The 27,025-nt window shown below is 47.2% G+C and overlaps 2 protein-coding genes across 7 annotated transcripts in view; one reads left to right on the top strand and one right to left on the bottom strand.

Moving 5' to 3' along the window:
- DDB1 (damage specific DNA binding protein 1) overlaps nucleotides 1-18,518 on the bottom strand; it is a 31,299-nt gene extending 12,781 nt beyond the window's left edge. Inside the window, exons 1-18 of the mRNA XM_082342651.1 lie at nucleotides 18,293-18,518; nucleotides 16,970-17,118; nucleotides 15,801-15,917; nucleotides 15,235-15,456; nucleotides 12,787-12,901; nucleotides 11,849-11,946; nucleotides 10,965-11,123; nucleotides 10,266-10,349; nucleotides 9,542-9,658; nucleotides 8,836-8,938; nucleotides 5,762-5,837; nucleotides 5,558-5,666; nucleotides 2,247-2,425; nucleotides 1,990-2,153; nucleotides 1,810-1,917; nucleotides 1,442-1,649; nucleotides 227-322; nucleotides 7-118 (exon numbers count right to left, since the gene is read on the bottom strand). Of these exons, the coding sequence (XP_082198777.1) occupies nucleotides 7-118; nucleotides 227-322; nucleotides 1,442-1,649; nucleotides 1,810-1,917; nucleotides 1,990-2,153; nucleotides 2,247-2,425; nucleotides 5,558-5,666; nucleotides 5,762-5,837; nucleotides 8,836-8,938; nucleotides 9,542-9,658; nucleotides 10,266-10,349; nucleotides 10,965-11,123; nucleotides 11,849-11,946; nucleotides 12,787-12,901; nucleotides 15,235-15,456; nucleotides 15,801-15,917; nucleotides 16,970-17,118; nucleotides 18,293-18,353 (2,277 nt within the window). The 5' untranslated portion in view covers nucleotides 18,354-18,518. The remainder of the gene's footprint in view (nucleotides 1-6; nucleotides 119-226; nucleotides 323-1,441; nucleotides 1,650-1,809; nucleotides 1,918-1,989; nucleotides 2,154-2,246; nucleotides 2,426-5,557; nucleotides 5,667-5,761; nucleotides 5,838-8,835; nucleotides 8,939-9,541; nucleotides 9,659-10,265; nucleotides 10,350-10,964; nucleotides 11,124-11,848; nucleotides 11,947-12,786; nucleotides 12,902-15,234; nucleotides 15,457-15,800; nucleotides 15,918-16,969; nucleotides 17,119-18,292) is intronic.
- An 81-nt stretch (nucleotides 18,519-18,599) lies between these two features.
- The window catches only part of TKFC (triokinase and FMN cyclase), an 18,088-nt gene continuing 9,662 nt past the window's right edge, over nucleotides 18,600-27,025 (top strand). Inside the window, exons 1-11 of one of the 6 annotated variants that reach the window (XM_082342672.1) lie at nucleotides 18,601-18,929; nucleotides 20,096-20,215; nucleotides 20,634-20,774; nucleotides 22,193-22,382; nucleotides 23,344-23,454; nucleotides 23,529-23,710; nucleotides 24,990-25,068; nucleotides 25,367-25,456; nucleotides 26,231-26,265; nucleotides 26,342-26,426; nucleotides 26,516-26,605. In XM_082342672.1, coding sequence (XP_082198798.1) covers nucleotides 23,361-23,454; nucleotides 23,529-23,710; nucleotides 24,990-25,068; nucleotides 25,367-25,456; nucleotides 26,231-26,265; nucleotides 26,342-26,426; nucleotides 26,516-26,605 — 655 coding nt within the window. In that variant the 5' untranslated portion in view covers nucleotides 18,601-18,929; nucleotides 20,096-20,215; nucleotides 20,634-20,774; nucleotides 22,193-22,382; nucleotides 23,344-23,360. Of the gene's footprint in view, nucleotides 18,930-20,095; nucleotides 20,216-20,548; nucleotides 20,567-20,633; nucleotides 20,775-22,192; nucleotides 22,383-23,343; nucleotides 23,455-23,528; nucleotides 23,711-24,842; nucleotides 24,942-24,989; nucleotides 25,069-25,366; nucleotides 25,457-26,230; nucleotides 26,266-26,341; nucleotides 26,427-26,515; nucleotides 26,606-27,025 lie in introns of those variants that run through there. The other 5 variants (XM_082342669.1, XM_082342671.1, XM_082342670.1 and 2 more) reach the window with 5 other exon arrangements.

The following is a 27,025-nucleotide window of genomic DNA, read 5'->3' as shown; positions in this document are numbered from 1 at the left end:
CCTCACCTGGGTGCTGGCGCTGGGCCTCAGAGCAGTTGTGCCCCCACTCGTGTCCTGGACTTCAATACGGCTGGAGAGGACCCCAAAGCACTGGGACACCTCCTGGTAACAGATCTTCCTGTAGAACAAGTACAGAGCAACAGGGCCCCCTCAGGAGAAGTCTGAGGCGCTCCACACCAACCCCCAGGGCACCCCTGCCCCTGCAGCTCCCCTACCCTGCCCTCACCTGGGAGATTCGTAGAGGGGAACTGTACGAATGTGCAGCTTCTGGATCTCATCAATGGTGCCAATGGTGAGGGTGCTGTTGTTGGCCAGTGCCAGGCTGGAAAGAAGGTTCTGGGTTTAGACTGAGTAGACCCAAGATAGGAAAGGATTCTACGAGGCAACTCCATAAGGGGAAGGAAAACAAGGCAGAATTACACTAGCTTACCCCAGGGTAGTGGTTCTCAACTATGACTCTATGCTAAAACGCACCTGGGGAACATGCCTGGTCCTGCCCCTGAGATTTTCCTATTTAATTGGTCTGGTTGGGCCTACGCTGAGATTTTTAACAGCTAACAATTTAATACTAAAGCATTCGAATATAGAACAGTGATGCTCAAACTATCAAACCATGCTGTAATCAGAATCAGCTAGGAGGCTTGTTAAACTGGACTGCTGGGCTTCCCTGGTGGCGCACTGGTTGAGAATCCGCCTGCCAACGCAGGGGACACGGGTTCGAGCCCTGGTCCGGGAGGATCCCACATGCCGCGGAGCGACTGGGCCTGTGAGCCACAACTACTGAGCCTGCGCGTCTGGAGCCTGTGCTCTGCAACAAGAGAGGCCGCGACAGTGAGAGGCCCCCGCACCGCGATGAAGAGTGGCCCCCACTTGCCACAACTGGAGAGAGCCCTCGCACAGAAACGAAGACCCAACACAGCCAAAAATAAATAATAAAAATTAAAAAAAAAAAAAAAAAAAACAACTGGACTGCTGGGCCCAACCCTGGAGTTTCTGATTCAGTGGATCCATGGGTGAGGCCTGAGAATTCACATTTCTAATGCGTTCCCAGGTAGTGCTGTGGCTGCCACGAGGAGCCACACTTTGAGAAACCCTGCCCCAGGGGTTTACATAAAGATCTCTGCGTCAGGGGTTCTGAAACTTGACTGATCACTTGAATCGCCTACGAGGTTTTCTAAAAATATAGATTCAGATCTAGGGCTCAACCCTAGATCCACTAAATCAAACTCTAAGAAGGATTCAAAAACAATTCTGTACATTTAAAAAGGCTTCCAAGGTGTTTCTACTGCATAGCCAAGATTTGCAAACCTCTGCTCTATACTTCCCATCTCAGCTGGTCACTGCCTCTGTCACTGGGAAAGGGCTGGAGGGGGAGGGTCTGAGGAAAACAACACGATGTCCTCACTCCTGGCTCTTGCTGAGGAAAGAAAAAGAGGCTCACCTGTCAGGGTAGCCATCTGAGTTGAGGGGACACATGTAGTTCACCTCCTTGAGGTTGACATTGGAGAAGACCAATTTGTGGTTGCTGCTGTAGATGACAGTGGGGCGGTCAGAGCAAGCAAAGACGTTGGTGGTAGAAAGAGAACGGAAAGTCCTCAATACGGTGGGCTGTGTGCCCAGAGTCACCTTCTTACGGTCGCTCAACAGGCCTACAGAAAGAACGGCATCCGGAGAAAAAAGGAAAGAAACGAAACAGGACACACAGCTAGATTGTGAAGCTTCAAAAGTAGCACCCTGAGGCTAAGAACTCTGCCAACTCCAATACTCCAGATTTTCCGAAGAGCCCCTCATTCGAAGTGCTAGTCTCACCTGTCTCAATGTTGAGCCCAAAGTAGAAAAGCGCCCCATCTCCCAAGGCACAAAGGAGGTAGTGGCTACTCTCAAAGGTGGTCATCAGGATAGAACGAGGAATGATCTCTGTGGGAAAGAGGTACATTAAGTTCTTGTTCCAAATTCTGATCCCAACCCACGTCCTTAAAAGAAACACACCTCCACCCAGCATCTCTTTGTGCAGTAGCTCAAAAGAGGGCAGCTTCGCGATTCGGGCTGAGATGTCTGTCCAGAGACCAATAGCACAAAGAGGGGACATTCCATTGCTGTCCCCTAAAGGGGTGATGTCCAAGCAGGCCACTTCGTGTTCCATCTCTGTGTGGCTGAACAAGGAAGAATATGGCAGAGGGAAGGAATCCAAGGATCAAAGAAGTCCCAGAGAACAGGGAGGGCAAAAAGAGCAGATAAACACACACCTGATCTGTCGGAGCTCCTGAGGATGGATCTGCAGGTAGTAGAGGGCCCTTCCCACGGCTACCACTACCTGGCTGCTATTGCAGGAAGCCACACTGATGTTCTTGCCCTGAGGCTCCTTCCACTCACTGACGAGAGCTTTGGGATCTTGAGAGACCAACCTCACAGATGCTGAAGTGATCTAGAGAAAGAAGAGCAATGTCTCCAAGCCCCTGCAGGGATCTATACAGGGGTGAGAAGGTGGTAAACGCTGCCCTGGTGGAACCCTAAGAATAAGCTCCTCTGCCATATAGATACATTTTTCCAAAGTTCTGCAATGATTAACTACATGAAGGTGTCATTTTTAGCTGAAGCCCTGAAGAAGACTGGCTTCAGGCAGCTTACAGCTTACATACCTACAGGCAGAAAAAGAGAAGGCCTGTTTCTCTCTGAGTAAGGCTTGGGTAACACACCCTATGGAAAGGTATCGATGGAGTAAGACCTACAACTACAAGTCTAGCTGTTTTTCTCAACCCAAAAATCAGACCTCTAAAATATCCAAGTTCTGGGAATTCCCCGGTGGTCCAGTGGTTAGGACTCCGCGCTTTCACTGCCGAGGGCGCGGGTTCAATCCCTGGTCAGGGAACTAAGATCCTGCAAGCCACGCAGCACAGCCAAAAAAAATAAAATAAAATAAATAAAATATACAAAATATACAAGTTCTTTACTATGTATGAATACCTTTTATACATTTATTTCATCACTGAAATAAAACAAAAAGCAGGTTGATAACACTATTACGTATCAATACACCTTACTTATCAAAATTGAGTTTCTACTTAAAGAGGAAAGCCCTTTAGAATTATAAACACCATGGGGGATACAGAAACACTACAAGCTATTATTCATACTAATGAACTACAATGGGATTACATAATACTTCAAAGGGTTATTAGTCTTTCCATTTGGTAAAGAAGCCCATCATTGTAGAGAACAAACGTATGGACACCAAGAGGGGACAGTGGCGGGGGGTGGGTGGTGGTGGGATGAATTGGGAGATTGGGATTGACACATATACAATAATATATATAAAACAGATAACTAATAAGAACCTGCTGTATAAAAAAATAAAATAAAATTTAAAAAAAAAAGACATCACTATAAAGACAAGCCTCAAAAAAAAAAAAAAAAAAGTATATGAGAAGGCTCATTTAGAGGGTTAGAAAGAAAGTTAGAAAAGAGGGAAGTGGACAGAAGCTCAGGAAGGACACATCTCAAGAAAGAGGCAGCAGCTACTGGAATGTGCACCCAATTTAGTAGGAGAGGTCATATCGGGCAGCCTGCAGTGAAGACAGAAGGAAGACAGCCAGTGTAGACAGACTTTTTTGATTCCAGAATCTAGATGAAAACGGAGATGGGGCAATAGCTGGAGGGAAGTCCTGGGGTCTAGAAGGTATTTTTTTATTTTTTTAAGGCCAGCAAGGTCTACGTGTAATTCAAAGCTAGAGGAGCCAAAGGGGGAGGGGTGGTTGTCTTCAAGCCCCAGTGCAGGGTCTAGAGGACCAAGGACAGGGTGTGATGCCAAGCTGAGGCTGCAGGATCACAGCTCTGAGAAAGGAAAGGCTCTAGTTTGGGAGAGATCAGAAAGCAGAACTCTGGTTTCATACACAGAAAATGTGGTCCTTTTGATGGCTGAACAAAGGTGTTTCAGAAGCTTCAATGGGGAAGACTAAAGATTTTAATTAAAAACCTAATACTGCCCTTGAAAAAAAAAGAAGAAACTCATCATTAGTAATAATTGGGCTGGTATAAAATAGGAAATCAGCTTTTGAAGGGTCTGGTCTAGTGTAAATTATAAAATCAGGGCAGCTGCATAATTCTGAAAATCAAAAAAAAAAAAAAAAAAAAAAAAGGAAAGCCCTTTAACAACAGATATGTGAGTTGGGGCCAGTATTCAGGCCACCAGTTAGAAAACACTGACAAAGCGATGAGTCAGTAACTGGGCACTTCCCACATTTGTTCAACAAACTGACAGAAGCTTCCCTCTGGTTTTTACCAAAACCACCACTGCCTGTTGCCTAAAAGGAAGACCAAGAGGATAAAAAGATAGAGACAGTTCAATAGTCCTCAGGCCCTCAAGTGCTATACCTGCCACAGGCAAATCACTGACTCTGCTCAGTGTGGAGAACGGCTCAAAAGGTGAGGAGGGTGTGCAAAAAACCAAGAGCATCATGGTCACTCCAAACTTAAAAAGACCGCCAGGCGTTGAGAGGTGCGAAGAAATCAGGCTCTCACAGCTAACAAAAGTGCCAAAAGGTTATATGCCCCCCATATCACAGAAAGATTTAAAAAATAAGGATCTGAACAGAGTTAGAACTCTGATTATAATAATTAGTACCTTGTAAGTGCTGCCAAAAGTCATATATGGACGGTAGCCTATGACTAGTTTTTTTTCTTCTTTGTGCTTTTCAGTATTCTCCAAATAAGTATATACTAACTACTACTATAACATGGGGAAAAAATGTGCCTCAGAAGACAGGATGTAATTAGTGTGAAAATGATATCCCCCTGCCCACTCCCCAAAAAATATATATATAATGATCCCATCCATAAAAGAAAATGTGAATAAACACAATATACAGTCATCCCTCAGTATCTGCAGGGGACGGGTTCCAGAATCCCCCAGCCAATACCAAAATCCGCAGATGCTCAAGTCCCTTATATAAAATGGAACAATAATTGCTTATAAACTACTCACATCCTTAAGCGTACTTTAAATCATCTCTAGATTAATTATAATACCTAATATAATGTAAATGCTATGTAAATAATTGTAAATACAGTGTAAATGATACGTAAATAGCTGCTGGTGCACAGCAAATTCAAGTTTTGCTTTTTGAACTTTCTGAAGTTTTTTTTCCCCATTTTTTTTTTTTTTTCGGCCGTGCCACTTGGCTTGCAGGATCTTAGTTCCCTAACCAGGGATGGAAGTGAAAATGCCAAGTCCTAACCACTGGACCACCAGGGAATTCCCACCCCAAATATTTCTGATCCACGTTTGGTTGAGTCCGTGTATTACGAAACCCACAGATACAAAGGGCCGACCGTACATACATTGGCAAAGAAAAATTAAAGCTAAAAGGAACAACTCCAAAGTTAAAAGAGTTAAGTTGCTCTCAGTAGTGGGTGATTAGGTAATTTCAATTTTTTCCCTAGCCTTTTTACATTACTTTTAGAGCCATAAAAATTGACTTCAAAAATCCGGTGGTACTCTGTACTGCACTCCAGGTCAAATTCAAGTGTAAACGAGGCCCGCCCTTTTCTCCGTTACTACCTGGATGAGTTGTTGATGAGCCACGTTGCCACAGAAGAAAGTCTGCTGATCGTCCACAAAACCCATCAGTTCAGTTTCTTCCACTTCCTCTCCGTTTAACATGAGAACTCTGCAGCAGAATGGAAGGCCAGGGTCAGCCAGACCAGCTGCCCCACCTTGCAACCTTCACATGAGCACCTGGAGCTGGCACCAGACTCATCTTACCTTGTCTGGCCCACAAAAGAGAGCACCAAAGTGTCATCAGTCTCCCGATTAGGATCAGACCGCAGGGGCCACAGGCCTGGAACAAAGATCAAAGATTAAGAGGCACAGCACAGACCAACACTCGGCTCCCACAATCTAACGAAGGAGCAGCCTAACCCCACGGGAAGAGCGAGAAATTTGGCGTCAGTTCTGAGATGAAATACCCACTCTGTTCCTCCCTGGCTTTAAGACTCTGAAGAAGTTAGATATTTTTAAAGCTGTTTGAGCCTGATATTTTTAAGTTTTTCATTTGATTTTGCATGGGATAATTCATTTCCATGACTCAAAGTCAAAAATTATTTTTTATTTTTTAATTTTTTTTAAAATTTATTTTATTTTTGGCTACGTTGGGTCTTCCTTGCTGCACACAGGCTTTCTCTAGTTGTGTCGAGCGGGGGCTACTCTTTGTTGCGGTGCGCGGGCTTCTCACTGCAGTGGCTTCTCTTGTTGCGGAGCTTGGGCTCTAGGCACACGGGCTTCAGTAGTTGTGGCACGTGGGCTCAGCAGTTGTGGCTCGCGGGCTCTAGAGCGCAGGCTCAGTAGTTGTGGTGCACAGGCTTAGCTGCTCCATGGCATGTGGGATCTTCCCGGACCAGGGCTCGAACCTGTGTCCCCTGTATTGGTAGGCGGATTCTTAACCACTGAACCACCAGGGAAGTCCCAAAATTTATTTTTCAAATATTTAACACAGAAGTCTCACCCCTATACCTCTCCTTCCAACCTAGCCCCAAAATAAGTAAACAATAATAGTTTATCCTTCCAATTCTTTTTAATTTAGGAAAATAGGTAAACACTGTGTTGCAAGCCAACATATACAATAGCCTATCACAAACTGCACCTTGTTTTTTCATCTAATATATGCCTGAGCCCTTATGAGAACAGAACAGTTTCTTGTTTTTGACATCTGCACAGTATTTAATTGTATGGATGTAACAGTTTATTAGTTAGTTCCCACTGATGGACCCTTTTTCAGTATATTGCCACAATATACAATGCCACAATGAGTAATCTTGTATTTATGTCATTTTATACATATAAAGGTCTATGGGCTAGATGCCCAGAACTGGGCTTGCGCGGCAAATCACTAAATGCAGTTGTAGTTTCCGTAGACATTTTCAGTGAGCATGCTCATTTTCTCACAGCCTCACCAACACCATGCGTTGTCAAACTTGGATTTGGGCATCTGGTAAAGTATAGTATCGCTATTTTGTTTTGATTCGCACTTCTCTTATTATAAGTTAGGCTTGTTACCTGTCCATTCATGTACTTTGCTAATTTGGGGGAAGGAAATTTCGTGGTCTTTCTAGAAATTTTTTATGAATTAAGAGAGATTAGGCCTTTGCCTATAAGATGAACTACAAATGTTTTTATCCAATTTGCCATTTCTTCTAACTTAGCTTACAGTGTTTTGTTTTTGCCATGCAGAAGTGTTCTATTTTTATGCTGATGAATTTATTAATCTTTCTTTTTGGCTTCTGTACTTTTGAGTCATTGTTTGACTATCCCCACTCCAAAATTAGAAAGGAATTCACCACCTTTTTCTTTTAGCTTTTGTATGGCTTCATTTTTTTACATTAAGTCTTTGATCCATTTAGATTCTAGCAAGATATATATTGCACAGTATGGATCCAAACTTATCTTTTCCCAAATGACTCCAGTTATCCCAACACCATTTATTCAAAAGAATTATCTTTACCTTACCGACTTGAGATACCACCACTATCGTACACTAAAGTCCCACATACAGTTGTGTCTATTTCGGGACATTTGAGTCTGCCCATGGGACTCTTGCCTATTCTTGCACCAAAACCACACTTTTAATTTCTAAGGTTTAATAGTACGTTTTTATATCTGGTAGGACTAGGCCCGTCTCATTACTCTTTTTCAAGTTTTCCTAGCTTTTCTTGCTGCTTCTGTTTCCCATTTGGACTTTGACTTGCCCAGGCCAAAGAAAAAAAAAAAACCTATTGATATTTTTATTGAAATATATTAAATATAAAAATCAGAGAGAAAAGGCTTTATAATGTTAATTTATAAGACCTTGGCATGTCTTTTTCATTTGATCAGTCTATCCTTTTAATCCTTTAAGAGTATCTTAAAGTTTTCCTTACATAGGTTTTGCACAATTCTTGTTAAACTTATTCCTTGGTGTTTTATCTTTTTATTGCTATTGTAAATTGGCTCTTTCCCTCTACTACACCTTCTAATTGTGTTTTTACATGAAAACTATTGATTTCAGTACATTAATTTTATATCCTACCTTAATGAATTCTTATTGTCTGTAGTTAGCTTTTCAGTTGATTCTCTTGAGTTTTGTAGTTTTATGATCTCTTCCTAATTCATAAACCTCTATTTTTTTATTAATACGTTCTCATCCTCTTACTTTTTTATATTCTGAATTACTTTTTTTTAAGATGTGCCTCCTATATACTACTTTGAATTAATTTTTGCCTTATGATCCAATCTGATCATCTTTTTCTTATAACAGGTGGGTTTAGCCCATTTATGTTTACTGGTATCAGATATCTGCTACATGAGTTACTCATACAGATGTTTGATATCAGTTCTGTCATATTATTTTAGACTATGTTTACTGTTTGTATATTATAAAAGTCTTTCACTATGTAGTCTTTCTTTGATCTTTTTGATTATTATAGTTCTCCTGGAATTTACAAAGATCTGTACTTTTGTTCTAGAAGTTACCTTTACATGTACATCTTTCTATGATATTCTCAGTCTCCTCTCTCTTTAGGGATTCTATCAGTTCCCTTACATAAACAACATTAAATTTCACTTGTAATCTTTCTTCCACCATTCCTCTACTCCACTATCCAATTTTGGTCAATATTCTCTTTAAGTTTACTTTGGAACTTTTCAATATATTTAAGCATCTACCGCTTATTTGGCATTATGACTTTTTTTACTCTTCATTTGATCTGCTTTCCTCTAGCTCCCCCCGGAAGTGTCTTCATGACATGTAATGAGGCCAAAGTCACTCAAATAAGATCTGCATCCTATGTCCACCAAAAAGGTACCTTTGATGCCTGGCAAGTCAATGCTGGCATGCTCGTGGATTCCAATTCCATTCCGGATGATCCGCAAGGAGCCTTCCTTGAAAGCCCCAGAGCAAGTGACCAGCTGCAAGTAGAGAAAAGGTTTCTAAATAAGCCCCTCCAGACTGGGGCAACTACACTGATGCTCAGAAAGTAAACAAACTATACCTAAATCCAAGGACCCTTTGTTGTGGAGCTAGGTTTGAGGATGCAGACTTAGCAGAGGTTGATCTCCAAAGTCTCTCAAATTTATCAAGCAGACAGGATGTCCTAGTCCAAGAAGCAAAAGGCTCCTACCACTATTCCTAGCAAGCTTGTTTCCACCCTGGGAACCTAGTTTACTGGAAAGAGCACAGGATCTGAAGGCAGACATACCTGCCATTTAGTAGTTAGGTAACCTTGGACAAGTTGCTTAATCCTCCTCAGCCTTAAGTTTCCTCACTTCTGAAATGGCCAAGAATCCCTATCTAACACAGTGCTTGTGTGATTATAGATAATGTATGTAAAGTGCCTGGCAGACCAAGATAGGCACTCAATAAATGGTAGTTATCCTCACATCACTGGAATTAGTGAGTGAGGCTCTTAAAAGTTATCTGCAGTGCACACTCCCCATTCTAGCTAAGCAGACCCAGGAGGACACAGTTTGAGTGGGCATACCAACTATCCCTTTCCAGGATGACCCCCTTACCTGTCCCTGCCCCTGCCTCTCCAGGTCCACCACACACATGTCCACAATGGGTCCTAAATTGGTAAAGGTTTCCATGGCCACTACATAGGAGCCTTGTTCGTTGCTGTCAACATTGAGCTGAAAAAGAAAGAACAATGCTAGTCCTAGAATGCTCCAGACCCACCCTAAAGAGAGAGTTATCATCCAAAAGAAACTCAACCCTAGTAGATCTTCTTATGCTCTAAGATCTTATGCTCTTACGGATGCTTCTTATGCTCTACTGGATGCTTCTAGAAGGGAACTGCTAAGGAACATGGTTATCCTACAGGTGACCCACTAACCAGCCAGGGATTGCTAATCTGGCATCCCATGGATGGATTTCAGAGGAACAGCTGGAAATTAATGTAAAATGTTTGCATGCATTCTTCTGCAGAGAAGGTTCAAATTCTCATATTCTAGAGGGGATCAAATACATTAGACTATGACCTATTTGAAGGTAGAAGCTAGTTCTTGTTCATCATTGTATCCATAGTACCTAGCACCTTGCCTGGCATATTTGTTGAATGAACATTTAGGACAAAGAGCTAGTCAGGGTGGGATGCTAAGTCAACCAAGTAGAAAGGTGGATAGTAGGCATATGCATGAACTGAAGAAACTCTGAGAGGTACTAAACACAGAAAGAACCTAATGAAGAAGCAGTGAAGACTGCAAAAAAGAAGCCAGAAAGAAGAAAATGTCTTCTCACCTTCACAAGCTGGGAGTCACCAAGGCGAGACCCGACAAACACAACGCCGTTATCAAGGTATGTCAAACACTCAGCAATAGAGGTCTAAAAGAAAATCAAGGGCATGAAAGACATGAGAATGGACTTCACGTGGGATCCAGACACCGTCCTACCCACCTCTCAGACATGTGCTGAGAAAAATCACACCTGCAGTCATGATTCCCAAAACAATTCTCCATTTCAAATCCCCAGGTCACACTCAACAATCATTCCTAAATCTCTGAAGTTTGTGACTCTTCATTTATCACATCCCTATAGTCAGAAAAATCAATAATTTGTCTTGCAGGTGCCTGCTCCAAATAATCATTTTAATCCCAACAGCTCCAGTCTCCTCAAAATAGCTAGAGACCTCTAAAATTTGCTACATTGTTCTTAACAATACTTTTTTAGAACGTCCCCCCATAACTGAGTATCAGCCTTAGATTAACCTTTAATTCTACAGCGTATCTTTTTTGTTTCTCTTTTTTTTAATACTTGAGGTAGTATCCCACTGCCTGTGAGATTCTCGAGAATCTACTCATTCAAAAACCAACTTCCACGGCAGGACTGAGCATTTGTTGTTGGGTGTTAAGTAATATAATTCCCAGTTGCAGTTTGGGACCACACATCTGGGGTCACTAGGCACTGAGGAGAATGTAGAAGAGGAGGGACAGGGCCTACCTCCCCAAGGAGTTCCACTCGGAGATCCTTGAGGGTGACGGTGCCATCCATCTGTTCCTCCTTCTCCAAAAGCAGCATGAAGAGCCGTCCTTCCATGTCTCCCAGCAGATAGCGGGAGCCATTGGGGTCCACGCGATTGTGACACACAATTGTGCTTTGCTGCCAAGAGGGAAGACACAGTCATTAGACATTAAGCGTCCTCCACAACCAGAGAATAAACCCTAGCAGACCATTCCCTTTACCAAACCCAGCCACTTCATGAGCAAGGAATCCACTCAGCTCACATTACATGTGTGATCAAAAATGAGGACGTTTTATTTTGAAGACAATGTTCTGAGGAGCTCAACATACTTTAAATGTTTACTCACATATTATTTTACTGGAAAACAAATACATAAAAGAGGAGGCAGCTGTAAGTATTGACTGGACTATGCATGCTGCAACAGATTTTGTTATTTATCCTCAAAAAAGAAAATATAATTAAGCTTTTAAGCCTTCATTTCTATGACTTGAAATTCTAAGGTGAAATTTTTTATGATTAATTTTTTAAGTCTATATATATTTTTCACTATATTATTTACCTGATTTGAGCTCTAAAAACATTAACATTCATTAGAATTCCCGAAATTTTTCCGTTCTTCAAATTGCCCCAATGAATGGAAAGGATAAACCAAATTTTGATTATTTCTCTCCCTTAGTTAGCAAGCAAGCTCTTTGTAAGCAACACCAAGCCAATCTCTTTGTATTCCCAATGACCAACACAACATCTTATATACATAGTGAATAATGTGACAGATAACTCTGAATCCCCTTCTGACAAATGGTGGGGAAAGGAAGGGGGGGAACAAACAGAAAGAAGAAAAAGGGAAAAGAATGCTGCTCACCTTAATGATGGGAGGGGCAATCGCCAGATATTTGTCACCGTTGTGATAGGTGATTGATTCCTGTCCAATGATGATGGCGCCTCCAAAAGGCTCTGGGACTGCAGGAGAAAGAGTAGCATTAAAATGCTCAGCATCTGGGACCTGCCAAACCCTGAGGCAGCAAAGGCACTGATCCAGTTATCTCTGAGGCAAACTTGAAGATAATCATTTTTTAGACATCAAAGTCCAGGGAACATGATAACCTTTTTCTGAGATTACTGTCTTAGAAATTGTAGGCTGCCCACTCTGTACTCCTGGTTGTATTTTTATTGCCACTCTTTCAGAGTTTCTGAGATTTTTTTCCTTGTTCCTTAGCTTCATTTCCCCCATTATCAGGGCTACCATATAGAAGAGCCAATTTGCACTTAATAGTTTTAAAACTTCTCTACTAGGTGAAACACACAACAGTGTTGGGGGAAGAATATAGGATAAAGAGCAAAGATGTCTGGATTCCAGCCTAGGCTTTGTCAGTGAGGCACAGGCATGGGCAAGTCCCTCGGCCTTGTTTCCTCATCTATGAAATACAGGAGCCAGATAAAATAAGCTCTATTGGTCCCCTTCAGTTTTTTTTAATTTTTGCCCAACAATAAAATAATGAGACTAACTTCCATATGCCACTCTGCAAATCAATCTCATTGTTTTAGTTAACCTCACCACCCCAAATAAAGGAAAGTTATACTTTTGGGGGAAGGGTAAAAAACAAGACAATCCCAAAGACAGAAATGCAAAAAACAAAGGGAAGCACATTTACAGATAGGAGACATAAGGGAGGGCTGAACAATGCATGTGCTCAACAGCAGTGGAGCGCTGAGATGAAGGGCAGAGAAGGTGAGGAAAGAGCAATAGGGAACTGGCCCAGAAGTGGGGCAGAGGCAAATTTCCCAAATCCCCCAACAAACCTGCAATCACCATGGAAGCTTCAGCTTCTACGTTTTCTTGTTTCCAAGGGCCCTTATTGAACTCCTTCTCTCGGAGAGACACCTCATAGGTTTTTACGTGCCGCCCCTGAGGGTCCTAGGTGAGGAAAGGTAGAATCGTTAGTCCCTACAAAGGGTGCCCTGGGCTGGAGAGGGGCCCTGAAAGGGACAGCATCTGACACTCCTGTCACGCCAGCCTTCCCAACCTTATCCATCAGCATGCTAACGGCCACCAGCTGAGCTTGTGATAGTCTGGGTAGACTGTGACTGAGGCCAACTGTTTCTAACAATTGAACCAACAAAGAGAGATTTAAAAATTAGAAAAATGAACTTGTCACGCTGTACTAACCACTACAGAAATATAATGTACATATGTGTACATTTGTGTGTGTATACGTACATAAATAAGATATATATATATATATATATAGTCTCTGGTCCTTATCTTCAAGAAACTTATAAAATAGCTAAAGAGGAAAAACAAACACATTGAGAAGTGAAACACATCTAACAAATTTTTAAAATTTGTTTGATACAAATGAGAACCTACTGTATAGCACAGGGAACTCTACTCAATGCTCTGTGGTGACATAAATGGAAAGCAAATTCAAAAAAGAGGGGATATATGTATACGTATAGCTGATTCACTGTGCTGTACAGTAGAAACTAACACAACACTGTAAAGCAGCTATACTCCAACAAAAATTTTTTAAAAATAAAATAAAAATCAATTACAGTCTAAAACACAAATCCGTCTGATACAATTCTCAGATGCATTCTGATAGGGTGACGGTAAAGAGCAGAGCATGCTGCTCCTCTAAAGTCAGTAGAAACCTCCAATCCGGACACTGTCAACACCATCCTCCCCTCCTTTTTTTGAATCATGACTCACTTCAGACCTGGAGCTATCAAAGACACCTTTAAGAGACTAAAAGAGCCGGCATGGGGCCAGTGGAGGGTGGCCTCATCAAAGGCCAGACCAAGCTCTAAGAAGTTATGGAAGGAATCCGACAGCGTGTTTCAGGGCAGGGCCCACATCTTCATCATTGTTACAGCTCCTGAAGCACTCTGCATGACTACCTTTCACATGGTATTTTCCTTCTTTTTTTTTTTTTTTTTTTTTTTTAATTTTGGCCACACCACGTGGCTTGACGGATCTCACTTCCCCCAACAGGGATTGAACCCGGGCCACAGCAGTGAAACCGCTGAATCCTAACCACTAGACCACCAAGGAACTCCCTCACGTGGTATTTTTCAAATTGACCTTTGGGCACAAAACAGGAGAAAAAGTCATTTTTAGTTGATGAAAAGATTTTCCCATCAATGATCAGGGGTAAGACTCAACTTCACCATAAATTCAAGCTGGGGTTTGGATTTGGACCTCTGAGACACACATACGGAAATGAAGATCATTCACAACCCACAGCCCTGAGGCTGCACAGAGTCAGCCTTGAATAACCAACATCAATGTTTTAATGACCTGATATTTACAAAACTGAAGAAGTGAGAGAGATTCCAAGTTATTATTTCAGACCTGATATTTAATGTATTGTAAATAAGATTAAACAAAATCTCCTAAGTTGGTTTCAACCTATTCAAATGAACTTTATATCAACCAGCCTCAAAACTACAGCACTTACTGTGACACTAAGAAATACAAAAAAATACATCAGCATTTCCAATACTTAACACAGTGTTTAAAAACTGTTTACATGCCCACACACAGTACTACAGTACTTAGATTTGGACTAAACTTTCTTCCATCATTTATTCAACCACATGCTAGTGAAATAACCTCATACTGTATGGTCCTTTGTTAAAAGGCTGAGATATTACCAAGACACAAGCATATTAGTCTGGTGCTCTGCCACCCTGCCCCCACCCCACACCCCCTCAACAGATGTAGCCCAGAGAACAGCTGCCCAGGATCAGCTCTACAAAAGTTTTAGGCACAGACTAAAATAGAAGTCAAGAGCCAGCGGTCACCAGAAAGTGAGTGCTGATCAAAATGTACCTCTTCTTGGAAGACACATAAAGCATCCCCAAGACATTTTCTCATTGCCTGTAAGGGAATTTCCAGATCATTTCTTTACAGCTAAGTTTTAATAATCCCCTAGCATGCCAGTAAGAGACAAAGTATAAACTGGGTCACCCTATAAAATCTCCAAGGCCCACAACCAGAGTGTAATCTCAGGATTAAAGCCTGCTACAGGCCCCAGACTGCTTCCTGCCTCCACGATAAGTACTTCTTCTCTCAAGGTGCATCCAAAACCTGACACATATTAATTATATCATTCAAAACATTTCAGGACAAATACATTAAACACTTCTGCCTACCCTACCATGACATCCAGACATTCTGATTAGCAAAAATGAACTCCCACTGTGCCAAACCATACGGCTTCTCCCTCTCTCCTCCTGCTCCAGTACCTGGTAGACAAAGCAGATGGTAGGTGCTTGGCAACCATATAGGAACTTGACGTCAATAACATGCAACTCCTCCAGGCGGATGTTAAAGGCCTTGAGCTCTTTATTGTCCCGGTCTAGTGGAATAACCTTGAAAAGGCCATCATAGAGTCGCAGGCCAATCATTCGGCACTCGGGGTCAATGATGCCAATAATGCCCGTCTCTGAGGGGCGGCCAATTCGGTCCTGAGAAATAAAACTGGGGTTAGGGAAGAACCTCAAACACCTAGAGTAACAGAGAACGCTGGGCACCACCTTCCCAGGATGATTTTAAGAGTGGCAATAAAACTAGTGGCGTCTTTTCGACATGTCAGGACGCCCAAATGCCAGTGCACGCCTTTTTGCAAAACACTGAATCTCAGTGAATTATTACCCTCTCCCTTGGACTCTGAGTAAACTACAGAAGTCCTTAGTGTTTTCTCCTTGTTTCTCTGATCACACAGAGAGCTGCCCCAGCACTACAATTTTCTTCACCAAATCATGACAACCCTACCTGGAAAACTCTCATCAGCCTGAAGCAGCCACCTCACCTGGACATTGCCATGCGCTCGCGTTATGATGTCAATGCTCTCGCCACTCTGCTTATACTCCAAGATGCAGGCATTGTACTTAGCTGTCAGGATAAACAGTAGGTCCTTGCTCTCCCCCTGGAAACCAACATCATACTATCAAAAGAGGTTTCTTTTGAAAACAGGAGTTACTTGTCTAGCCTTTAATCATTCTTTAAGCATATTAAATTCTTCAAGAATTTTCTTTTCTCCCTGAAAAAACCCCACGGTAAGTATGCAACACACATTAGTTACGCACACACCCTAAGGGTGTGTACAGAAAGGCCAGAACTGAAGCTGGTAAACATCTAGTCTACTTTCATGATTCTTCATCTCTGCTCTACATATAATGTATTCATCTAGTTCCACGTCAGCTAATCTCAATTACTCCATTCAAATTCTGAAAGATGAATGTAACGTCTCCTCTAATCCCCTCCAAGTACATGGAAAAAGAAAAAAAAATGTGAACAAAGGAAGCTGAAGTGCATCTACAAAGTCTCTCTTACTTATTAACACAGACTCCAACAAAGTGAGTATTTTGTTCAAAGGGTTATAATTTAAATTTTGAACCCACTGCTTCCCCATCTGATTCACTTACAGATGGAAACAGTCGAATTATAATAACAATAATAATTTGATGATGTGCTAACAGTGAATGCTTGTTATGTGCTACGTCCTGTTATTAAATCACTTAATCTTGACAATAACCCAGAGGACTGGATACTGTTATCCCCATTTTGCAGATGGGTAAATAAGGCTCTGAAAGGTTAGATGACACCCAAAATTAGATTTAATAAGGAATAAAGCCAGTACTGCCCTAACTCTAGAGCCTACTCTCTGAATCATTATGATGACCCACAGGATGGTGACCCACATTTCAAACTGCTTTAATATTCCCTTCTAAAAAGTCAACTTGATAAAAAAAAAAAGTCAACTTGATAAATTTTTCCCTAGCAAATCTCTCCTTCTATTTCTTGGAAGCTTTTTAAATAAGAATATAAATTGAAATCTGCCATTCAAAAAGAGAAGAGTTTGTCTCCTAAGCCTTATTGCACCCATCCTAAGCAAGCAGTGACATAAAACAACGTAAACCCGACTATAACTAATAGTTCTCCCTTTGTTGCTGTGCCCAACCAACCCAGAGCACTTACCTTGGGCCTGAAAAGCTCCATGACAGCAATCTTCCCATACATGCCCACCTCTTTGACGGGCCGAAGCCCCTCAGCAGTGACCACATAGATCTCTAATCTCGTATTTTTGGCAATCAACAGGTTCAAGTCTTCAGCTGAAGTAAAGTGTCCTGAAAGAACAGATCCTCTAAATTTTGAAGCTAAAGCACTATCTAAGTAATCCTATCACTTCTACCTAAAACCTCCTGAATTCTCGATTTACTTCACATATTTCTCCGGTTCCCTCCATTCACTCCCTTCTCACCAAATCCTCAGAGTCTCACTTCACACATTCAAGAACGCTACTTCCCTCATCAGATTAAGAAACTGGACTGGGCCTAAGAGCAGCATGTCCTTCAACTGCCAATGACTGTGAAAACCCTTCAGATGGCTGTGTGCCCTCGAATTTCGCTTTTCCTATCGCAGCGGCCGACTCATACTCTAATTAAGGGATGCTGGAGAAAGTGTTCCTCCCTATTCAGTCCAAATTTGAATTTTCACAAAATCTTTACCAAACAGACTAGATCAAACGAAGAGAGTTCTCAGAGCTTTCTCTTAAAACCTTGTTTTGTTTGCACCTCTTGCCCTCCCAGCAGTCTACCAAAACCCCATCCACACTCCTTCATAGCCTCCAACTCTCCAACAACAGTTTTCTTTTGGAATCGTGATTCGGATTTACATAAAAATACAAGTTTGAGGGCTTCATATTCTGTTGAGAACTTGGTTCAAGATGATTATTCCCGGGTTCTGGACATTTGCGTCCTTAACAATTCTTGCATAAACAAACAAGGCAAACCCAGCACTGGGCTGGGCCATTCTAAACCCTCTTCTCCAACAGCTCCCTCTTGTAAACAACAGCCCCAGGCAAAGCGGACTCCTCTCTTTCGGGTGAGTACGGACATTCCTCACATCCCTCCACCTCCTGCACCTCCCAGGCTCTTGCCCCAAAGTCGCCATCATCACCGCCCCTTCCCCCCTAACCACACGAGGCCAATCTCGCGGCCCAAGCAACACCGCACAAACAACTCACACTCCACTCTCTGTCCCACTGGGCGCGTCCCTGTCCTCGAGGCCAAGTGACCTCCGAGAACGAAAGGGGACCCTCAAGAGCAGCTTTTACTCCCCCAAAGGCGCGTGTTGAGACAGCTTCTTTTAAGCCGTGGGCTGTGGGAGGTCCCTCGGCCGCCAGCGCCTTCCATTCCCTGGGCCCGGTCCTGGCGGCAACCTGGGGGCCGCGGGCCTCCCTAGGCCTCGGTTCCCCCCAGCTCCCTCCGTCACCGGGGTCTCCTGCCCTGGCAGCCTCACCGGTCACGCAGCCGTTCACGGCGGTGGGCTTCTGTGCCGTTACCACGTAGTTGTACGACATGTCGAGGCCTGGGGCAGCCCAGCGGGACTCAGGCGAAACGAAAAAAATAGACGGACACTAGCAAACAGACAGGGAGCCCCCACCCGCGCGCGGCGAACTCCACTGCCACTGTCTCCGCCCCAGAGACACGTTGCAGGCCAGAGCGGCCGGGGCGCGGGGCATCACGGGACGGGCTCACCTGGCCTCTTGGAGGACTCAAGGCGCCGAGGCGGCCAACCAAGGGAGGCCCCGCCCCCCCAGAGGCCCCGCCCATCTTCTACCCGAGCTTGGAGTACCCGGATGAGGGCGCCCTGTCGGGTCTTTGGGAAGTAGCGGCGGTTTCTGAGGTGGTGGACGCGGGCGAGAGCTGGTCGCGGAGGTGCGCCGACGCCTCCTCCTCCTCCTCCTCCGGAGCTGACCCGCCGACCTCATCCCTACTCCGCGCCCCTCGCCCTTTCCCAGACCCCGTCCACTCCATCTTCCTTGCTCCAGGAGCCTTCGGGGTTGTTTCTCCTTTTGGAACCGGAAGGTACTGCAGAGGCCTAGAGAGGGGAGGAAGGTGACATCAATTTGTGCACCTCCCAGACTAGAACCGAGGTTTGTACCTCCCTTCCCCTAGCTTTCCCAGTACCTCTAAACCCAACCGTGCCCTGACCCTAGATTGACCGATCACTCCGCTTCTCCTGGCATGCGCGGGGGGGAGGCACTTAGGCTCTCCCCTCTCCCCTCTGAACTTGTGTTTGTGTTTGAGGCTTTGTGTTTCAAGGGCCCAGCAGGCCACTTGCCCAGCACAATTCGTCCCCCCGTGGCTGTGCAAATTCTGACCTCAAACACAAAACCAAAAATTCCCTGGTAAGAACCTTAGTGACCCAGGAAAGCAGTCAGTTAGCCCTGCAGCTTCCAGGCCACTCCACATCAGACAGGCCTTGCAAGGAGTAGGGGGAGAACCACGTGGCTTGAAGCACCTGCTGCAAGGCCACAGAGGAGGCAACCCCCATTTTACAGATGAGGAAGCTGAGCCTCAGGGGAACTGGTTTACCCAAGATCCCCCAGTAAGAGACAGAGCTAGGTGCCGAGGCAGGTGTGGATTCTTTCCACTGCAGACACATGCAGTGAGCCCAAGACCCTGGATGACTCCAAGACACCTCTGAACCTGACTGAACCGAAAGGAGCTAAAACGTCGTTGTGGTTTACTGTGTGGTTTTCCGCATCTGGGACTTTCTGCCTTGCTTTAGAGGCATTGAATTATCAGTAGAAAGAACACGGGATTTGCAGAAAAACTAAACATAGGTTTGAGTCCTGGCTTTTAATAGTATGACCTTGGACACATCACTAGAGCTCTCTGGGTCGGTTTCCCAAAAGCAAAATGGAGTCAGACTCAGCCGTCACCTCCCTGGTGTGGTCCCAACACTGACAAGAGCAAGTGTGTGAAGATCTTTATGAATGTATTCACTGCATGCGAGGCCTGTGTAATAGATGAAGTTACTCTGTGGGTAACTTTGCCCCTTGGTGATAAGGTGGGCACCACTCCTGAGCATAAGGCAGCCGTGTGCCCAGCGTGGATCAGTCAGTGTTCTGGCAGCCAGGTGCAGGCATGAACCTTGGTCAGCCCCATGCTCTTCTCCATCCCCAGCTCACATTCTAGAGTTTGGACTTGGATCAAAGTCTGGGGCAGCTCCCTAACTACTAGGGCCCTGAGAGCATGATTGTGCCAGTAGGCTGCAAGTGCCTTCAGCAGCTCATGTTGTTACCCCCTCCTGCAGATACTGCTTGCCACCTTCACTGTGCTCAGGCCCGGTAGCACCCACGGGATTGCCCATCCTCCGGCAGCTCAGTGCGAAGGTGTGAACTAACTCAACTTCCTTCAGAGCCTCCGCACCATGGTGAGTCCCATGAGGGCCAGGGCAGAGGAAGGGCACTATGGTCTTGGGGCAGTAGGGGTGCCAGCCCTGGGCATGTTGGAGTTCCTTGCTCCCTGACCAAGAGATGCTGCTGCCTCCTGAGGTTAAGAGAGAGGGTCATCCTCCGTCTCAGGGCCTGACTTCCCTTCATTTCCCAGCTGGACCCAGCCAGGCCTGTGGCTGCAGCCTCTGAGTCCCTCCAGGGCCCATCTGCCCCTGGTCCGGGTCATGCCTTTAGATTAGAACATTAACAGCTGCCTACTCTGTAATAGACACTACCAGTCACAGGAGTCGTGAAGAAGGAAGGACCTGGTGCCTCTTCCAGAGCCTTGGGTATGTGTGGGCTTGTGGGATCTACACTCACTGCAGGAGGCTCAGCATGCCCCTGTGCATGCCCCAGGCCCATTTCTAGAACTGATCTGGAGGAAAACAGGCCTGGGCAGACCTGGGTTCAAATTTCAGCCTACCACCAACCAGCTGTGTGATGTTTTACCAAAGACTTGATCTCTCTGAGCCTCTTTCCTCATCTGCAGTTTAAAAGGTGAGATGTTGATCAGACCAGGGTCCTAGGGGCCTCCCATAGTTGCCCGGTCGACTTTTCTTTCTTTTTCCATCCCCTCAGGGCACTGGGAACCAAGGATGGCACTGGACCCCAAGCCCTCCTCTAGCTCTGGTTTGGGAATGGTTGCAAATCCCAGGCAGGACAGACTGTCAGGGATGGCGAGGGAGCACGTTCTTGGAGGGTCGTGGTGCTGGAGACTGGGCTTGGAATTGAGACCCACTCTCAACTTCATTGCGTATTCCAGTCCCTGGCAGGCTCTGAGAGCCACAAGCCCGTGCCCTCCCTAGGACAGGACCTCTGCCACTCTCAGCCTCCCTTCAGCCCCTGGGGAGAGCAGCATGATAAGGCCAAAATGGAACCAGCTTTGGAGCCAGGTGGACCTGGACACTTGCTGGCTGTGTGACCTTGGGCAAAGTCATGTAAATCTGCCTGTTTCTTCACTGGGCTAATTTTCCTCCATAGGGTTGTTGGAAGATTAAATGAGATGTGCTTAAAAGTACTTAGAACGAGGTGTGGCTCACAGGCACTGCTCTGGCCCCGCCAGACCCAGGAAAGGCCAAAGTTTGCATGAAGGAACGGAGTTCTGGCAGGCTTGGGGAAGGGGCCTCCGGGAAAGCTCAGCTGCAGGCTTCCCCCAGGCCACCAGGCGGTGCTGGTAGCCTGACCCTCTCTGACCCTATTGGGCACCAGTTTCACTGTTTGGGACAAAGGTAGGAGCTGCACACAGTCTACAGACCTCATTCAGCTAGCTCCAGCTTTTCAGAGCTGGTTGAAGAAGGGAGTGGCTCCTTTGCATTCAGTTTTTGCTATATAGCGGGCATATACTCTAGTTTATTAAATCCCTATTTTGCAGAGGAAGCAGATGGGTGTGGGCCCTGTCTGGCCCCCTCCCCTGGCACAGGAGCGCCAACCTGGAGCTTCTCCTCCTTTGACAGAAGGCTGTTGGGCCCCAGTTTTAAATTTTATTTTACTTTATTTATTTTATTTTATTTTTTTGGCCGCACCGCGCGGCATGCAGGATCTTAGTTCCCTGACCAGGGATCGAACCCGTGCCCCCTGCAGTGGAAGCTCGGAGTCTTAACCACTGGACCGCCAGGGAAGTCCCCCAGTTTTATTAATTTTTTTATACTCGGGACTCCAGTGACCCCATTTTCTTTGTATCAAAGCCATTCTGCAGGATAAATTTAAGCCATAAATTAGTTACTGAATAAGAAGTTGCAAAATAAGAAATCATGGGAACATCCACCTTAGAAAAAGATGCCTAATTCAAGGAACCACTGTTGCCTGGAGTTCCTGGGTGGGTGTGGGCTAGGGGTCTTAGTCATAGCAACGTGGCTGGGCAGGATGTGGGTACCCTGCCAACTCTACCAGAAACTCCTCCCACTCCTCTGTTACAGACCTCCAAGAAGCTAGTGAACTCGGTGGCAGGCTGTGCCGATGACGCCCTTGCTGGCCTGGTGGCCTGCAACCCCAACCTGCAGCTCCTGCAAGGCCACCGTGTGGCCCTCCGCTCTGACCTGGACAGTCTCAAGGGCCAGGTGGCACTACTGTCGGGTGGGGGCTCTGGCCATGAGCCCGCCCATGCCGGTGAGCACCCTGGGCCAGAGGAGGCAGTGGGCTCTGGGCAGAGTGGACAGGGGGCTCCTGGGAGATCTTTGGTGCTGTTAGGAGGTTCAGGACAGAGCCTGGCCCAGAGTCAGGAGCCCAGTCCTGGCTCCGGCTCGCCCACTCCCTTGAGCTGTGACCTGGGGCCAGTCGTGGCCTCTCTCTGTGCCTCAGTCTCTACATCTGTAAAAGCACAAGGTTGGGCCAAATGACCTCTCAGGCCTTTCCAGCTCTGACAGTCGGTGATTCCGTGAATCCTCCTGGCCTCTCAGGCCCAGCTGACCTGCTGTCCCCTCCTCCATGAAGCCTTCCTGACTTTTCCAGCCTAGCGCAGTATTCCTCTTCCCACCATGCATTTTCACATTCAACATGGACAGTCCTGGATTGTTTCCTGTTTAGTGCCAGGCATGTGAACTCTCCATGAGAGCTCGGGGATGGGGGCATGGGGAGGAGTAGGGACCAGGCTTTGTATCTTCTGTATCTTTCCTGTTTCTCTCTGGCAAATTCATCCATCCATTCAGCAAACATTCATGAGCACCTATTGTGTGCCTGGCACTGTCTGGCCACTAGGGGCGCAAAAGTGACCCAGACAGACAAGGCGCCTGTCCTCATGGAGCTTCTACTCTCCTTTGGGGAGACAGAAACCAGGTAAACACATAAGTGAAAGAGATCATTCCGGATCATGTGAGTGAGGTAGTGAAGACAGGAGAGCAGGGTAAAGGGACAGCGAGTAGCTGGGCATGGGTGAGTGACTACTTCAGTTGGGAGGTCAGGGAAGGCCTCTCCAAGGAGATGATAGATCTGGGGAGAGCAGCGCATGTACTCTTCTGCACCACGTGCACAGTAGGGCTTACCAAACCATGAAGGCCAGGAGCGTGGGGAGCCCCAGGGATTGCAGGCACAGGTCCCCCCCCAACATCCTCTCCCCACCTCTCTGTCTCAGGTTTCGTAGGGAAGGGGATGCTGACAGGGGTCATTGCGGGAGCCGTGTTCACCTCCCCGGCAGTGGGCAGCATCCTGGCGGCCATCAGGGCAGTGGCCCAGGCAGGCACAGGTAAGCCTGGCATGCGGGAGGGGCTGCTGTGGGGAGCGCAAGTGCTGATGGGGCCCTACCGACTGCTCCCGCAGTGGGGACCCTCCTCATCGTGAAGAACTACACTGGGGATCGGCTAAACTTTGGCCTGGCCCGGGAGCAGGCCCGGGCGGAGGGCATCCCTGTGGAGATGGTGGTCATCGGGGATGACAGCGCCTTCACCGTCCTGAAGAAGGCAGGCAGGCGTGGGCTCTGTGGCACAGTGCTCATACACAAGGTGAGGGTCCCCTCCTGGGACACCACTGGCCAGCCCGTCCCAGCCCTGTCTCTCCAGGCAGCACCTGGTGCTGGACCTTTCCAGCCATCTATCCCACGCCCCCCAAGAAGCCACTCCTTCCCCAGCGCTCCCTTATCCAGGAGGGCCCCACCGTCCCCAAAACCACGTCCGCCCGGATCCAGGTATTCATCCTCCCGGCCCCTTCCCTGCCCTTCCCCACCTGCAACCACCGCCCCGTCCTGGTGACCCTGCTCCCCAGCGCCTCCAGACACACATCCTCCTCCAAGCCCTGCCCTTCCTGTCAGCCTCGCTTCACTGCTCATCTGCTCGCGCCCGGGTGGCTGCAGCTGCCTCCTCAGCCGGCTCCCCTGCCTGCTTCCTGCCCGCTCCCCGTCTCTTCCCCACACCACCCCAGAGGTGTCTTTCGAAAATGCGTATCTGACCAGGTTGTTCCCCTACAGAAAGCCCCCCAGGGTTCCCAGAGTGAACCCAGGCTCCTCGGTCAGGTGCCCACCACACTCTTGCCCCTCCTCCCTCAAGTTCCTCTCCCATCATCCCTGTGGTCCCCTCATGCTCCATTAACACCAGTTCCCTGTACTACTGGGCTGTGGCTCACCTTTGGGGCCTTGCTGCTGCTGAGTCGTTGGCCTCGAAAATCCTTTCCCTGTCCAACCCCCCTTTGGCCTAGCTACGTCCTACTGTTCTGTGGAGGCCCACCTCTGACGTCTCCCTCTGGGAGGTTTTCCCTCCCACCACACCAAGCACGCTAGGACCCCTCCTCAGTGTTCCCGTAACACCTGTCCATCGTCGGATTTGCCACCTCACATGACATGTTCAGTTTGTGTTTTCTTTCCCCAACCCCTTCCCAGACCGAGTTCCTTCAAGGTCGGGACTGTGACTTAGACGCCCCTTTTCCCCTTTTCAGCACGTACTAGATGCTTGGCGAAAAAGTGGGTAGGTGGGTAAAGTGAGCCACGGTGTATATGCCATGGAGAAAGAACTGTAGGCTAGGAATTGGGAAACTAGCCACCAACCGACTGTGTGACACTGGACAAATCATCTCCCCTCTCTGGGCCCATCTCTCCATTTGTAAAGTTCCTCTGGCTCTGGGATTCTTGAGTATTCCTGGCAGGTGCCCTAAATATGGTGGGCCAGGTTGATGTGGCAGGACGAAGAGATTCCCTGTTCCCAACTAGAAATTCAGCCCCAGCCTGTCTTCTGCCCTCAAGTGGTACAGTGACTCCTTTCCCGTTGGGGGCCTATCTCTGTGTGGGTGCAGGTGGCGGGTGCCCTGGCTGAGGCAGGTGTGGGGCTGGAGGAGATCACAGATCGGGTGAGCGAGGTCGCCAAGGCCATGGGTGAGTGCCGGCCCAGGGCTCAGGGAGGAGGCGGGGGAGGTCGAGGTCCCCCTTGGACCGGGAGCAGGTTCCCGGCAGCAGCACAGGAGGCCTCCCAAGTCACTCCCCAGGGGCTGAGGGAGGGTCTCCCTGCGGGAGCTCCTGAGAACAGCAGCCTTCGGTCCCCGAGCCAGGTTTCTCTTCTCTCACTGAGATGAAGAGTCTGACAGCTTGTCTCGGTGAAGAGGCTTCCGAGGCATTGCTGCTGCCTGACGCCAAGAGCACAGCGGTCGTCCCTTTCATACCTCATTTCTCTTAGGAACCCTGGGATTGAGCTTGTCCTCCTGCAGTGTCCCCGGTTCCAAACCCACCTTTGAGCTCTCAGCCGATGAGGTGGAGCTGGGCCTGGGTAAGCTTGTGACCTCCGCCCCCTCCCCGGTCCAGCCATGCCTGCTGCCTGGGTTTTTCCCTGTCTTCTGCCCTGGGAGCCATGTACCTGGTCCTTCTGCTCACGTGGAGCCGTCGCCTAGGGGGTCTTAGTATTTTTAAGTGGGTGCATGAGGCCCTTCTGGCCCAACGTGCCTGATTTCTACCAGCTTTGCCCTCCACACGCAGGGCTCTGGCCACAGGGGCTCTGTGCCTCGCCCACCTCCTTGCCTGTGCTCCCACCATTCTCAGGTACCCCTGCCCCTGCCAAGATGCAGCCCCTCTTTCAAGAGCCGTTCAGAGCCCACCCCAGCTGCAAAACCTTCCCTCTTCCTCTCCTGTGCTTCCCAAGTGAATGGTAGAGGCCTCAGCTGGCCTCTCTGACTGCCTCTAGTTAAGCTACTTAACTAGTTAAAAGTTAAGGGGACTTCCCTGGCGGTCCAGTGGTTAGCACTCTGTGCTTCCAGTGCAGGCGGCATGGGTTCGATCCCTGGTCGGGGAACTAGGATCCCACATGCTGCACGGGGCAGCAAGAAAAAAAAAAAAATTAGAAAAAAAAGAAGTCAAGTTCTGGCTCTCTCCACCACCAAGCCAGAGATGGTGTATTTTTCATTATTTTGTCGGTTTCCCCCCAGCCTGCACTCCCCACGTCCACATGCCTAGCCTAGTGCTGAGCACTTAGAAAATCCTTGACCAGAACACACTGAGCGATTCCCCAGGCCCCGAGCAGGTCAGCAGTGCTTGCATCTATCCACAGGGATCCACGGGGAGGCTGGCGTGCACCGGATAAAGGTAGGTGGACTTCCCGGCGAAGGTTGGCCCAAGACCAAGGCCCCCAACGCAGCTCACTCCCGGCTCCCTCTGACAGATGGCGACCGCCAACGAGATTGTGGAGCTCATGCTGGACCACATGACGAGCTCCTCCAACATGTCCCACGTGCCTGTGCAGTCCGGTGAGGGGCGGTCACACTGTCTCCCAGCCTTTCCTCCCGCTCTGGGAATGGGGCCCAGAGTCTCACCTAGGTGTCGTGTCTGCCCACAGGCTCCTCAGTGGTGCTGATGGTCAACAACCTGGGTGGCCTGTCATTCCTGGAACTGGGCATCATAGCCGACGCCGCCGTCCGCTCTCTGGGTGAGCCCCACACTGAAGGGGACCTCCTGACCCCCAGAGCTTCTTCCTTCCAACCCTCTGAAGCTGGATGTAAGAAAAGCAGCTGAGATAGGGTCTTGCAATGGTCCAGAGCATGGGCTGTACACGTTTGTCAAGCCCAAGTTAGACGACGGTCCCTCTGCCACTTACTTGCTGGGTGCCTTGAGCCTGTTTCCTTGTCTGTAAAGAGGGGGTAATAATAGTACCTGCCTTATAGGGTTGTTGTGAGGATAAAATGGGATTAAACGTTATGTAACACACTTAACACGGTACTTGGGACCTGGTAAGAACGCAGTAACTGAGACTACTTATCTGCCCCTGTAGAAGGGACACCTCCAGGGAATGTGGTCATTCAGGGCATCACTGAGGGATGCCCCAAGGATATCTGACCGGCTCCCTACT

Source organism: Balaenoptera borealis (assembly GCF_965194805.1).
Source record: "Balaenoptera borealis genome assembly, chromosome: 11".
Taxonomy (NCBI): Eukaryota; Metazoa; Chordata; class Mammalia; order Artiodactyla; family Balaenopteridae; genus Balaenoptera; species Balaenoptera borealis.
Note: the sequence above shows the minus strand (reverse complement) of the source record. Positions and strands in the feature narration are given on the sequence as shown.